The sequence below is a fragment of the Lycium barbarum genome, chromosome 4 (genome assembly GCF_019175385.1).
Source record: "Lycium barbarum isolate Lr01 chromosome 4, ASM1917538v2, whole genome shotgun sequence".
NCBI lineage: Eukaryota > Viridiplantae > Streptophyta > Magnoliopsida > Solanales > Solanaceae > Lycium > Lycium barbarum.
In genome coordinates this window covers 1,124,823-1,136,305 of record NC_083340.1, presented here as the reverse complement: position 1 = coordinate 1,136,305, position 11,483 = coordinate 1,124,823, and the positions used below count along the sequence as shown (strand labels likewise).

The 11,483-nt window shown below is 36.6% G+C and overlaps 2 protein-coding genes across 4 annotated transcripts; one reads left to right on the top strand and one right to left on the bottom strand.

The window, feature by feature from the left end:
* Positions 1-733: 733 nt before the first annotated feature.
* LOC132638040 (3-oxoacyl-[acyl-carrier-protein] synthase I, chloroplastic-like) lies at positions 734-4,692 on the bottom strand. 2 transcript variants are annotated; one of them, XM_060355032.1, is made up of 8 exons: positions 4,386-4,692; positions 3,007-3,365; positions 2,401-2,832; positions 1,974-2,147; positions 1,754-1,867; positions 1,323-1,424; positions 1,177-1,243; positions 734-1,065 (listed from the first exon to the last, which is right to left on the bottom strand). In XM_060355032.1, exons 1-8 carry the CDS (start codon positions 4,534-4,536, stop codon positions 998-1,000), a joined length of 1,467 nt encoding a protein of 488 aa, XP_060211015.1. In that variant the 5' UTR covers positions 4,537-4,692; the 3' UTR covers positions 734-997. The 2 variants fall into 2 exon arrangements, with proteins under 2 accessions (XP_060211015.1, XP_060211016.1); XM_060355033.1 differs by lacking the exon at positions 1,177-1,243.
* A 2,046-nt stretch (positions 4,693-6,738) lies between these two features.
* LOC132634756 (serine/threonine-protein phosphatase 7 long form homolog) lies at positions 6,739-10,614 on the top strand. Of its 2 annotated transcripts, none has more exons than XM_060350801.1 (7): positions 6,739-6,988; positions 7,691-8,484; positions 8,577-8,741; positions 8,825-9,262; positions 9,343-9,957; positions 10,045-10,113; positions 10,282-10,614. In XM_060350801.1, the coding sequence occupies exons 2-7, from the start codon at positions 7,693-7,695 to the stop codon at positions 10,384-10,386; spliced, it is 2,184 nt and encodes a 727-aa protein (XP_060206784.1). In that variant the 5' UTR covers positions 6,739-6,988; positions 7,691-7,692; the 3' UTR covers positions 10,387-10,614. The 2 variants fall into 2 exon arrangements, with proteins under 2 accessions (XP_060206784.1, XP_060206785.1); XM_060350802.1 differs by lacking the exon at positions 6,739-6,988 and having other exon boundaries at positions 7,875-8,011; positions 8,097-8,484; positions 10,282-10,611.
* The last annotated feature ends 869 nt before the right edge of the window (positions 10,615-11,483 follow it).

Genomic DNA, 11,483 nt, shown 5'->3' with positions numbered 1-11,483 from the left:
CTTATCATTTAGTGAATATATATGAAACAGAAAGTCATATCAGAGCCAGAAGTGTTAGGAAACAACGATAAAATTACAATAATAAATATTACTCACTTGGCAAAATAATAGCTGGTGAGTAATTAAAATATTACTATGATAATATTTTTGAGTAAATACAACAATTGGCTTGAATCGTACTAGGCACTGTCCTAAAAAACTGTTTCAGCAGTGTAAAATGTTTCTCCAGGATTAAACAAGTCTTCCTCTATTTTAAAGGATATAAGAATCAACAAAATTAAAAAATACCAACAAATTTGAAGGAGTAATGAGAGAAGGATTCTTCTACAGTGACTAGCTAAAGAAGTACTAATGACTAATGATAGCCAAGAAGAAGTAGCAATTTGGGGAAGTTATTTTTTAAAGAAAATGCGCCAAATGTGCTAAAAAATAAACATTAAACAGAGACAACGTCCGAAGTCTGTGGTTTCTAGCCTTTTTCCTTCAGTCTTCATTTCAGGAAAGTGTGGACTTATTAGCATGGAAATGCTACATAATATATTATTTCACATTGCTTATGAGTAGTTGACTTGAGTGATCACCATTAGATCATGGAGGCTACTGCTTCTTTGGCAAACTTAGTATTATATTATCAAGCTGGATGCTTAAAAAATGACACTAGAGGATCGAAGCGAGTTCATGTGCCACATATCACATTTTGCTTGGTAGAGTTTCTAACAAATCTTGGAAAGCTTGTTGCATAACTAAATCATCGATGATAATAATTGAGAAGTTTATTGATAAGGATACAATCTTTTAGAAGCTGAAATAATTCCTTATTCATCAATCTGACATTTGCTTTAGGGGAAACCACAATCTCTCTAAGATTTGAACTATATTTCATAGCTTACATTTTCAATAAAATTTCAGAAAGTGGCATATTATAGATGCGGTAATCTTCAAGAAAATTATGAGTTCTCCCAAAATAAGCCGAAAAATGCTTGTCTTGAACTTTTACTCAAGGCTTGTAGGGTGCAAAAACAACCGTTGAATTATGCCCCCCGAATCCGAATGAGTTGGAGATACCTACAAAAGAAGATGAAAGGAAAAATGAAAAGGATTACATGAGGCTACTGTAATCACTAGCCAATTGTTAAGTGAGAATTGTGCATTAGGATTTAGGATAAAAGGACATACCGACATTGACTTCGTGTTGTTTTTTCACATTTGGAACGGTGTCTATTGTAACCTGAGGCTCTAAGTTCTACACATAAATGGTTAAAGAGCTATCAGGATATCGGATAACCAGAACGCGTTAAAAAGGGGGAGTTAGTGAGTAATACATATTGATTGATGGTTGGATGAAGCCAGCCGGTTGTGATTGCCTTGATGGTTGCAATGGCTTCAATTCCACCAGCAGCCCCTAGTGCATGACCGATCATTGACTAACAAGTAACAACAACAAATGTAACTTGATTAAGTTGTTACGTAGCCATTTCCATTCAAATATTCTAAACAAACGGGCTTCAAATAACAACAAAATTGACGTATAAACCAACTAGTGATAGTAGATAGGTCTTGTAATATTGATCATTCAACAGGTAGCTGATTGTCCTACATAAAAAGAATGGATTTTTTCTTTTCCTTGAGAGGGGCAGCGGCAGCATTTTCGTTCTAGTTTAAAATGAATTTTGAGTCTATTGGTAGATAAGACTAGCATTTGTTTTATAGTGATTTAGTTACTCATCGTAAGCAAAATAACGGTTGTTTTCACCTTTGTCCCGTTCATTTTCAATTCTGAAGTATCCTTGAAGACCTTCTTGATGGCATTGACCTCAGCCAAATCTCCAGCACGGGTTGATGTTGCATGAGCATTTATATAGTTCACCTATCCAGAGTCAATACAACACTAGGTATATCAGAATCTAAATAGTACATTTGACTAACTGAAAGATACGACCATTTTTTATCAGAAAATCGGCCAATAGTATTACCTCTTTTGGGGAAACTCCCGCATCTACCAAACTCTTAGCAATGCAAGACGAAACTCCAAGTCCATCTGCCCGAGGATCGGTCATGTGATGAGCATCACAAGTGACTGCACCTCCCAAGTATTCTGCTATGATAGGAGCACCTCTTTTCAATGCATGCTCCAAACTTTCCATGACCTGTTCGTGTGGAAATAACTCGATTAAGTCACTATAGTAAACTAACAGATGATTTTTAACAAACGTGACAAGATAAGAGGCGGAGCAAAAGAAAAATTAGTTGAATCTTCTTCCCATTTGTCCTAGCCTTGGCTGACAGAGCTACCTGGTAGGAGATAGCGGGTATCCCGTGGAATTAGTCGAGGTGCACACAAGCTGGCCCGGATACCACGGTTAACAAAAAAAAAAAAAAATTAAAAGAAAATCTGTATACCAAGACACCAGAGCCTTCGCCAATGACAAAACCATCACGATCCGTGTCCCATGGCCTCGAAGCCTTTTCGTGTTCATCGTTTCTTTGAGACAAGGCCCGACAAGCTATGAAACCACCAACTAAAGTAGCCGTTAAAGTAGCTTCCGTTCCACCAGCTACCATAATATCTGCTTCGCCTCTTCTAATATGATTTGCAGCCGCATAGAAGCAGTAATTGGCGGTTGCACAAGCTGTTGAGATAGAGTAAGTAGGTCCCATTAGTCCTGTGTCTATAGCCAACAGTGCAGATCCCATGCTGGTGATTATGTAAGGAACAAAAAATGGACTCATTTTCTTGTATCCTCTTTGCAACAAGGTTTCCACCCCGTCGCTGAAAACTGTTATAGCGCCCACACCAGTCCCAACCAAGACACCGATCCTTGTTTTGTCCATCTGCAACATGTAAATTCAAGAATCTATATAAATAAAATCTATTTGTTCTATAGGTAAGTCCATAATTAGAAATTTGTCAAATTATGAAAGAGGCATTCGTTTTGAGACAGACTAAAAAGGAAAGTAAGACAAACAAATTGAAACATATGGAGTACTAGCAATTAAAAGGCTCACAGTTTCAAGAACTCGTTGACCAAGGTTTGCATCCTCGAGAGCTCTCTTTCCAGCAACAAGACCGTATCTCCAGCAGTCATCTAGACGACGATCATTCTTCCCGTCTATATAGCCTTTGGAAGAGAAATCACGAATCTGTCCCCTGAACCTAACCATGTAAGTTGAGGCATCAAATCTATCTATTAAACTGATTCCACTCTGTCCGTCAAGAAGTTTGTTGTAAAAATTGTGGATATCACTTCCAAAGACTGAAACAAGGCCCATTCCGGTTATGACAACCCTTTTCTTCGGGTCTATCTCTCTCTTGGGAGCTGAAACAATTGGAGAGGCCATAGCCTTGATTCTTCCACATTTTACAGCTATTTTGAAAATTTCAGTAGATTAGAATCCTCAACGTAAAATCACAGAACCCGAAAACAAACCAAAGTTCGCTACGAATTTTCTCATGATAAATGGAAGGCTAAGAAGCACAAAAACTATGATAATAAGAAAAATCTAACATCCACAAAATTTGAAGAGTCATTGAACTAATGAAACATTGATATCATAATTCACAAGTTGTGCATTCTACCATTGAGGGCGGAGCGAGCATATTACTCGGGGGTTCGGTCGAACCAGTAACTTTGGTCTACACCCTGTATTTATTTTGAAAAATTCATTGAATATGTATAATTGTTAATTTAGAACCCAGTAACTTAAACGAATTAGAATCCCGAACCCACAAGCTTCGAATCCTGGCTCCGCCTATGCTACCATTCATTATATCTTCGAATAAAATTAACAAGTTGCATTTTCATTTTCTCTGTACTTATATTCTAGGCATTTACAAAAGATTGTTCCTTCAACCACTTATCGAAAAGGAAGTTTAGACTGCAGATACAAATACAAGGGAAATATATCATCAGCAAAACTAAAAAGCTGAAAGATAAATGAAAGATCAGTAACAGATTTTAAGAAATACTCTATTACCAGCAGAGTATTACAAGAACGATCATCAATGAGATCAACTCTCCACATTTCCTTTACAATGTTAGTCCAATTGTCATACTATTCACTAGTGTATCTTATGTCAAAAAGTCCAGATTTTCAGAAAAAGTCTAAAATTCAAGGAGAGTACTATTAAAGAATGTAACACCAAAGACATCAAATTCCCACAGTTTCTTATGGCCTATTAATAGCTATGGTCTATGATGTTGCTCGGACTTCCAAAAATGTTGCGGCGCCCGTGCCGGATCCTCCAAAAAGGCACTATTTTCGGAAGACTCGACATGCACCCGTCGGCATTTTCGAAGAGTCCGAGCAACCGAATTTGGAAAATTTACTACTACAAATTCTTCATCAAAGTACAACAAAAATATCAAGAAGATCATATATGATACCTTTTGTCTTATAAGCAGCAGAGCTAGCTGGCATTTGCACAGTTTCAATTGCTTTAAGCCCATTGTATTGTAAATGGGATCCTCCATTGATTCTTGATTCTCTATTCTTCAATATCAAATTAGAATGACAGCTACAAGTAATGCTACTCATCTTCAATCTTTTTCCCCCTTTTGAAAAAAGTTATTCACTTTCTCTCTTTAACAAAGTTAGGTCTCAGAGTTCTCTTACAAATGGGGAATTGGAGTGTCTGCCCAAATATATCTTGCTATGCAAGAAAATAAAAGGTGGCGATGAATGCAAAGCATAAAAGAGAAAAAATAATAAATGATCTTGAATAAATGATCTTGTGGCAGTTGCAGATTTCAATTCATAAGACCAAACAAGAAGTGAAACATTAAAAGGTGTTTGGTCATGTGGTGCACTGTTTTTTTTCACATAAAAACTAAAACAAGCACTATTATTTATGGAGTGACTAATAATACAGAAATTATTATGCAGTGCGCAGGCGAGTCTTGGAATAACTGTAAATTTCTCGTTCGAGCTATGGAATCGCCACCAATGCTTGTGTCAGGATAGTTTGCCTGCATCATACTCCTGTAGGGTGCGCCCTTTATCCGAACTCTAAGTAAACACGTGATGCTGCGAGCGTCGAGGTGATCTTTTTAATTACTATGAAGTGCATAATCAACAAAACCAACATACCTTATGTAATTTCACAAGTTCGGTTTAAGGAGGTAGGATGCACGCAGACCTTAGTTCTACATTTGTGGTGTAGAGAGGTTGTTTCTGATAGACCTTCGGCTTAAAAGAATTCAGGGTTGAAAGGAAAATAACGACAACAATAGTTTGATAAACGAAGCAAATGAAACAACAGATAGTAATAAAAATTAAAAAGTGAAAAATAAGACACTACAGACATACTAACTAATACAAATAAATAAGGAGAAGATGAGAAGAGAGGAGACTAGCCCCCCGAGTCTCCCACATAAAACTACTACAACAGTCGGCTGACTACTACCCTAATTCTCGACCTCCATATCTTCTTATCTAGGGTCATGTCCTTATTAAGCTGGAGATGTGTCATGTCCTGACTAATCACCTCTCCGGTTCTTCTTCGGCCTACCTCTATCTCTCCTAAAATATGCTATAGCCTGTGATAATACATGAGTATATTATTATGTTGAAATTGTCTAATTTAAGAACAATTTTGTCTTCAAATACTAGAGTACACATGTTTGCTAATATATCATATGAAATACACATCTTTTTATCTCACACTGAATCAAGTAACACAACACATAAATTCGCGTATAAATTATCATAATTTCTGCCATTAGTAATACAGCCTTGGGTGTTTCCGAGAGTACTCCAGCTACCTAACTCATGCAGAGTTTAATATCGAAAATCAAATGCTCTATTAGTTATACCATTATTATATTACTACTTAGGCAGAATTTTAAGCAAGAAACCACATGTTGTGTAAGTAATAAGTACTAAGTAGTATAGAAGTTTATACTGACATGAGATTTTCTTATACTTCAAACCAAATGACCCCTAACTATTTGAGGAGTTCCTATTCTTCATTACAAAATTCTCAAATATAAACTATAAAATCTGTAATTTATACTCTCTTTTTTTAATGTATTTTAAGCATGTAAACTTTTCTTACTTGTACCACAAATTAAATTGATTGGATCTTGTAAAGAACCCTTAATTATTGTATCTTCTTTGGAGGCCCTCGTAAATAGTAAACTACTTCTTTCGGCACCTATATTTCATGAGTTCAGTATGTATATTGACTCATTTCATGCGATTATCTCATGTACACAATACAAATATTGAACAAGGTAAAGAATATTGGCATTCAGTAATTAGACAAAATTAGTGAATGGATGATATGTGTCATTTATAGACACATTTATAACTTAATCATAATTAAATGATATGTATTTTCACTTTAATATTTAACTGTCAAAAGGGCAAAGGTTTTTTAGTTTGAATTATACAATGAGCACGGATTACTGAGTCCGGAGCCTAAAGGGTATAAAAATACACGGTTTTTACCAAAAGGGAACGTTAAAAATTTATTATACCAAAACGGGTATATCGTGGGCTGATCCACGATATACCCCAAATTTTTTTTTTTTTTAAATTATCAGAAAACGAAAACGAAAAAAAAAAAAAAATTACAAGTATAACGTGGACTGATCCACGTTATACAAAATAAATTGTATAACGTGGATCAGTCCACGTTATACAAGTTTTAATTGTATAACGTGGACTGATCCACGTTATACAATTTATTTTGTATAACGTGGATCAGTCCACGTTATACAATTTATTTTGTATATTTGGACTGATCCTTTTGCCCTAATTTATTTACCTTCGTTCCCATCCCCCTAAAATCTTCCGCCGCTTCTTCATTCCCTTCGTTGTCTTCTTCATTCCCTTGCTAAAATCTTCAATTCTCCTCCATTAATTACAGAAGCTCTATTTTCTTCTACTTTTCCTTCTCCTCTATTTTTTTTAAACCCTGCAAAACAATCTAATTTTTGAAGTAGCATCTCCAGCGTATTCATCTATTATTGCTATTTAAATTGAGGTATTTTTTCTAACTCATATAATATTGTATATTTATAATAGATATAGATCTGTTTTTCTTATATATCTTAATTGTTATTTTTTATTTGTGTTATTTAATACGTTTCTGTTATTTTGTGTTATTTTAATTTGAACTTAAAATATGATTGTTAGAAGCATTATTATATAAAAGGTCCTATTTGTTTAGTAGCACTTTTGAAGAAATTTGTTGTTATGTTACTGTTATTTTTGTGAATTCTTATATAAAAGATCTGAATAACTAAATAATATATTTTGTTAGGAATTGTTATGTTGCTGTTATTTTTGTTAGTGTTGTGGATGTTTGTAAAACGTGGACTGATCCACGTTATACAAAATATAGTGTATAACGTGGATCAATCCACATTTTACAAGTTGAAACATTGTGGAACTGGATATTGCCAATAATAGACCGATGATGACATTTTCGGTACAGGAAAAAAGAATTGTGAAATGTGTCAAAGAATCGAATTTTTTCCTCTCTTTTTGTGAATGTTGCTTTGTTTGATGTATTTATGCATTACCATAGTAATTTATGACCCCAGAACCTGTAATTTCTTCAATATATTTTGTTATGGATTTTTATACAATATATTTTGTTATGGATTGTTATACAATATATTTTTTTAATAGTGAGTTACTCCAAATAACTTGATCTGGATTTCCTATTTTTTTTTTGTATAAGGTATGGAGTTTCCACGGGTATGCGTACATCCGGGGCCAGAAGTGTACGATGTGTTAACACTCCAGGAGAAGCATCGTTCAGAGGCTGTGTGGGATGGTTCCTTGAGAGGACCGACTGGATGCCTGTTTCCTCGCCGCGCGGATACTGAATTTTGGAAGCATGTGAGGCGTCATCCTTTTCATCCTCGCATCCTTGACTACTTTGGCCTGTGTGGATTTAGGGGAGTAATAGAGGTAGGATGTGTATCATATGATTGGGCAGTCATCACTGCACTTATAGAGAGATGGCGTCCTGAGACGCACACCTTTCATCTGCGTACAGGTGAGGCGACCATCACATTACAAGATATCGAGGTCATGTTTGGCTTGGTTGTTGATGGTTATCCCTTGAATAATCTTAATGCTAGATATATCGATATTGGTGGGTGGCAACAATTGATCCATGAGCTTACTGGTTGGGCACCCGGTCTGGATTGTTTTAATGGTGTTAGTAGGTTAGAAGTACATAAATTAATTGAATATATTAGAGGCTTAGATGATATTACAGATCAGACCCCAGAAATTGATGTGCAACAGCGGGTTAGGTTGTACTTGCTATGGCTTTGTGGCGGCACGATATTTCCGGATAAGTCCGGTGACTTACTGAATTTAGATTATTTGCTTGACATGCGTGACCTTAGAGCAATGAATGAACAAGCTTGGGGAGCGGCTGCATTGTCATATTTGTATACTTGTTTATGCCGTGCTTCGTTGAGGAAAGCGAAGGATGTGTGTGGATTCATTTCCTTATTGCAGGTACGTGACCTTTAAAATTATATAATTTTATTTGGTTGTCCTATTTGATAGTTATAAGGTTTTTATGTATTTATTTTTATTTTTTAATATAGGTTTGGGCTTGGGAGCGCATTATACCGATGCAGCCACCATGCAGGGCTCTTCCGCCACACACGGCTCTTGCACGAAGGTGGACTCATCGTAAATCCCACGAAAATGAGGCACGCGATGTTTTACCCATATGTAGGGATGTATTGGACAACCTAATAGATGGCCAGGTATTTTATCATAATTATGGTTGTTAATGGCGTTTTGATAGAATAGTTATGCTTATGTGTAATTTATGTTCTTTCTATCGTAGTTTGTGTGGCAGCCTTATTCAGAGGCCATCATCAACAGACTCCCTGAGTGGTGTCTGCGTGGCCGAGATATTTGGATGGCGAAAGTTCCCCTTATTTGTGGGATCTATCGAGAGTGGCACATGGTAGACCGCGTTCTCAGACAGTTTGGTAGGAAGCAACATATTCCGGGTCCATGTGCAGAGATTGATCCTTTTCATTACAAACGTGACAAGCGGTATGCTATAAAAGTGGAGGATCAAGAATATTTTACAGAAACAGACTTTTTGTGGGGAAATCGTCGAGATAGTTTAATTCAGGCCGAGTATGAAACTCAAGATCCACAGTCACTATCAGAGTATTTTTGTTGGTATCGACGTCACTCGCGCACTTTCATAGGAAATCCTGCGCATAAAGTGGATAGAGGATACCAACACATGGCAGGCAGGCATGAGGCACTGGTACGTACATTACATTCCATTAGATGTTTGATGTCTTTATATGTGTCTTAGACCACTATCAAATATCGATTTTTTTTTAGGCTTTAGGACATCAAGAATCATACAGGTTGGCTCAGCAGACTATCCAAGATCCAACCAAGTCTAATGAAGTGAAGGAAATAGCAGAGATGTTTAGCCACATTAATACAGAGTCCATGGCTGCTGCCTCTCTGGGGACGATGTTGAGTTTCGCTCCATATTATACACCACCGGCAGAGTATGTTGAGCCGCCTACTATGCAAGTGCCTCGTCATCAACGTCCTAATGTACCAAGACCTGCGGCGCGTGGTAGAGGACGCCAATCAGGTAACAGACGGGGTCGAACTCCCGTGGATCACCAGTTGGTTGATGAGGAAGAGGTTCGTTTTGATCAAGATATGCCCAGCTCAACGATGCATACAGATGATGATGCATATCACCCAATAATAGATTTTATGTCCAGCTCATCGACGTTAGCTCCCGAGGTTCAATCACCAGCAGTAATCAGAAGTGAGGGGCCTTTTCAGGCATTCGCATCGTCTGGGCCTATTAGCCTGGCAGTTATGGCCCAACAGTTTAGTGGTCAGACAAGCAGCTCTTATGGGATGACTGAGGGGCCTTTACCTGCATTCACTGGACAGAGCTCTTCAATTGGGAGGAGACTGAGTTTTACCGATGTGAGTATTCTAACCACTCAAATAGCTTGTATCTTGTTTAAAGTAATGGCTACTTTAATCGTAAAAAATATTATTTATTTTGCATAGTCTCCCATGGAATTTGATGTTGGATCCTCACACATTCCTGTGCCGGATGTACAGACTTTAGAGCCACAGGTTAGCTTTTAATTCAAATTTTTTTGAGACTTGTGGTTGTTATGTGGTGTTTTGTCTTGGTTGCTTTGGTTGTTTGTGTTGGTATATGGTATTGGAGGAACTCCTTGTTACAGGGGAGATGCTGTCCGATTTTACGTAGACAATCAATGTTTTTTATGGCATTTACAGGATACAGGTGTGATACAAGAGGACGATCACCAACGTAGATCAAAACGAGAACGTCGTCAAACTCGGTGTGGCACGGGGGGGAAAAAGGGACACTGTAAAAATTAAATTTTTATTATATAGTGGGTAACTTCAAGTTGGGAAAAATTACTATTTTTATTTGCCAATTTCTGTCTATTTTTATTCAATTCTGGTTCACCTCGTTTCTGCATATTTAATGTGTGTAAAGTTTGCAACAAAATGGAATTGAAAAAAGTTGGAGTGTAATTTTGTTGGCCAAATATGAATTGCAAATCGTTGGCAACGTTTTGCAATTCATATTATTGCAAAACGTTGGCTGGAAAACGTTGGAGTAATTTTGTTGGCCAAATATGAATTGAAAACGTTGGCTGTAATTTTGTTGGCCAATTGCAAATCGTTGGCTAACCAACGTTTTGCAAGAATATGTATTGTAAAACGTTGGCTGGCCAACGTTTTACAATTTATGAATTGCAAAACGTTGGCCAGCCAACGATTTGCAACGATATTTTTTCCTATAAAATCGCACAATACATGCAGTCGTCCATGCAATCGTCAAATGAAGCGTGTTTTGCGTAAAATTAAATAGTAAAATCCGTGAATCATTAACGTTTTACAAAATATGAACATATTATTGATTGGTAATTGATTCGACAAATTATTTTTACGTCAAATCACGTAAAATTAAATAGTAAAATCCGTGAATCATTAACGTTTTACAAAATATAAAATCATCTAATCTGCCATGTAATCGTCAAATCAAGCGTGTTTTGCGTAAAATCGAATAGTAAAATCCGTGAATCATTAGTTTTATATAAAATCCGTGAATCATTAGTTTTTCCTCACTAAATTCTACACTTCTCTATTGTAGACTTCATTTTTTAAGAACTCTCAACTTCTCTTTTGCACTCTCCATTAATTTCTACTTCTGTATTCTCTTGAAAAACATATGGCGGAAAATTATGTAAGAGTTAATTTATATTGGGGTGGGGAAGTTGTGTATGAAGAAGGTTCAGTTAGATATAACCGTCGTCCGGAAGCCGTACAGCGCTTTCCAATTTCCCTCAAATACGATCGTCTACAACATGTTTTCATAAGCAAAATGGCCATATCTGATCCAAATCTTTCGGTGGTTATCACTGGACGATATCCAACATCAATTACAGCTAGGGGATTTCCCATTTACG

Excerpts from the sequence above, each read along its gene's own strand:
- LOC132638040 (XM_060355032.1), bottom strand. The coding sequence starts at position 4,536 with ATGAGTAGCATTACTTGTAGCTGTCATTCTAATTTGATATTGAAGAAT. Across the intron at positions 1,425-1,753 it reads TGAAAATGAACGGGACAAAG|TCAATGATCGGTCATGCACT; the intron begins GTGAAAACAACC and ends GTTACTTGTTAG. Across the intron at positions 1,066-1,176 it reads ACAACACGAAGTCAATGTCG|GTATCTCCAACTCATTCGGA; the intron begins GTATGTCCTTTT and ends CTTCTTTTGTAG.
- LOC132634756 (XM_060350801.1), top strand. The coding sequence starts at position 7,693 with ATGGAGTTTCCACGGGTATGCGTACATCCGGGGCCAGAAGTGTACGAT. Across the intron at positions 9,263-9,342 it reads CAGGCAGGCATGAGGCACTG|GCTTTAGGACATCAAGAATC; the intron begins GTACGTACATTA and ends ATTTTTTTTTAG. Across the intron at positions 10,114-10,281 it reads TACAGACTTTAGAGCCACAG|GATACAGGTGTGATACAAGA; the intron begins GTTAGCTTTTAA and ends TGGCATTTACAG.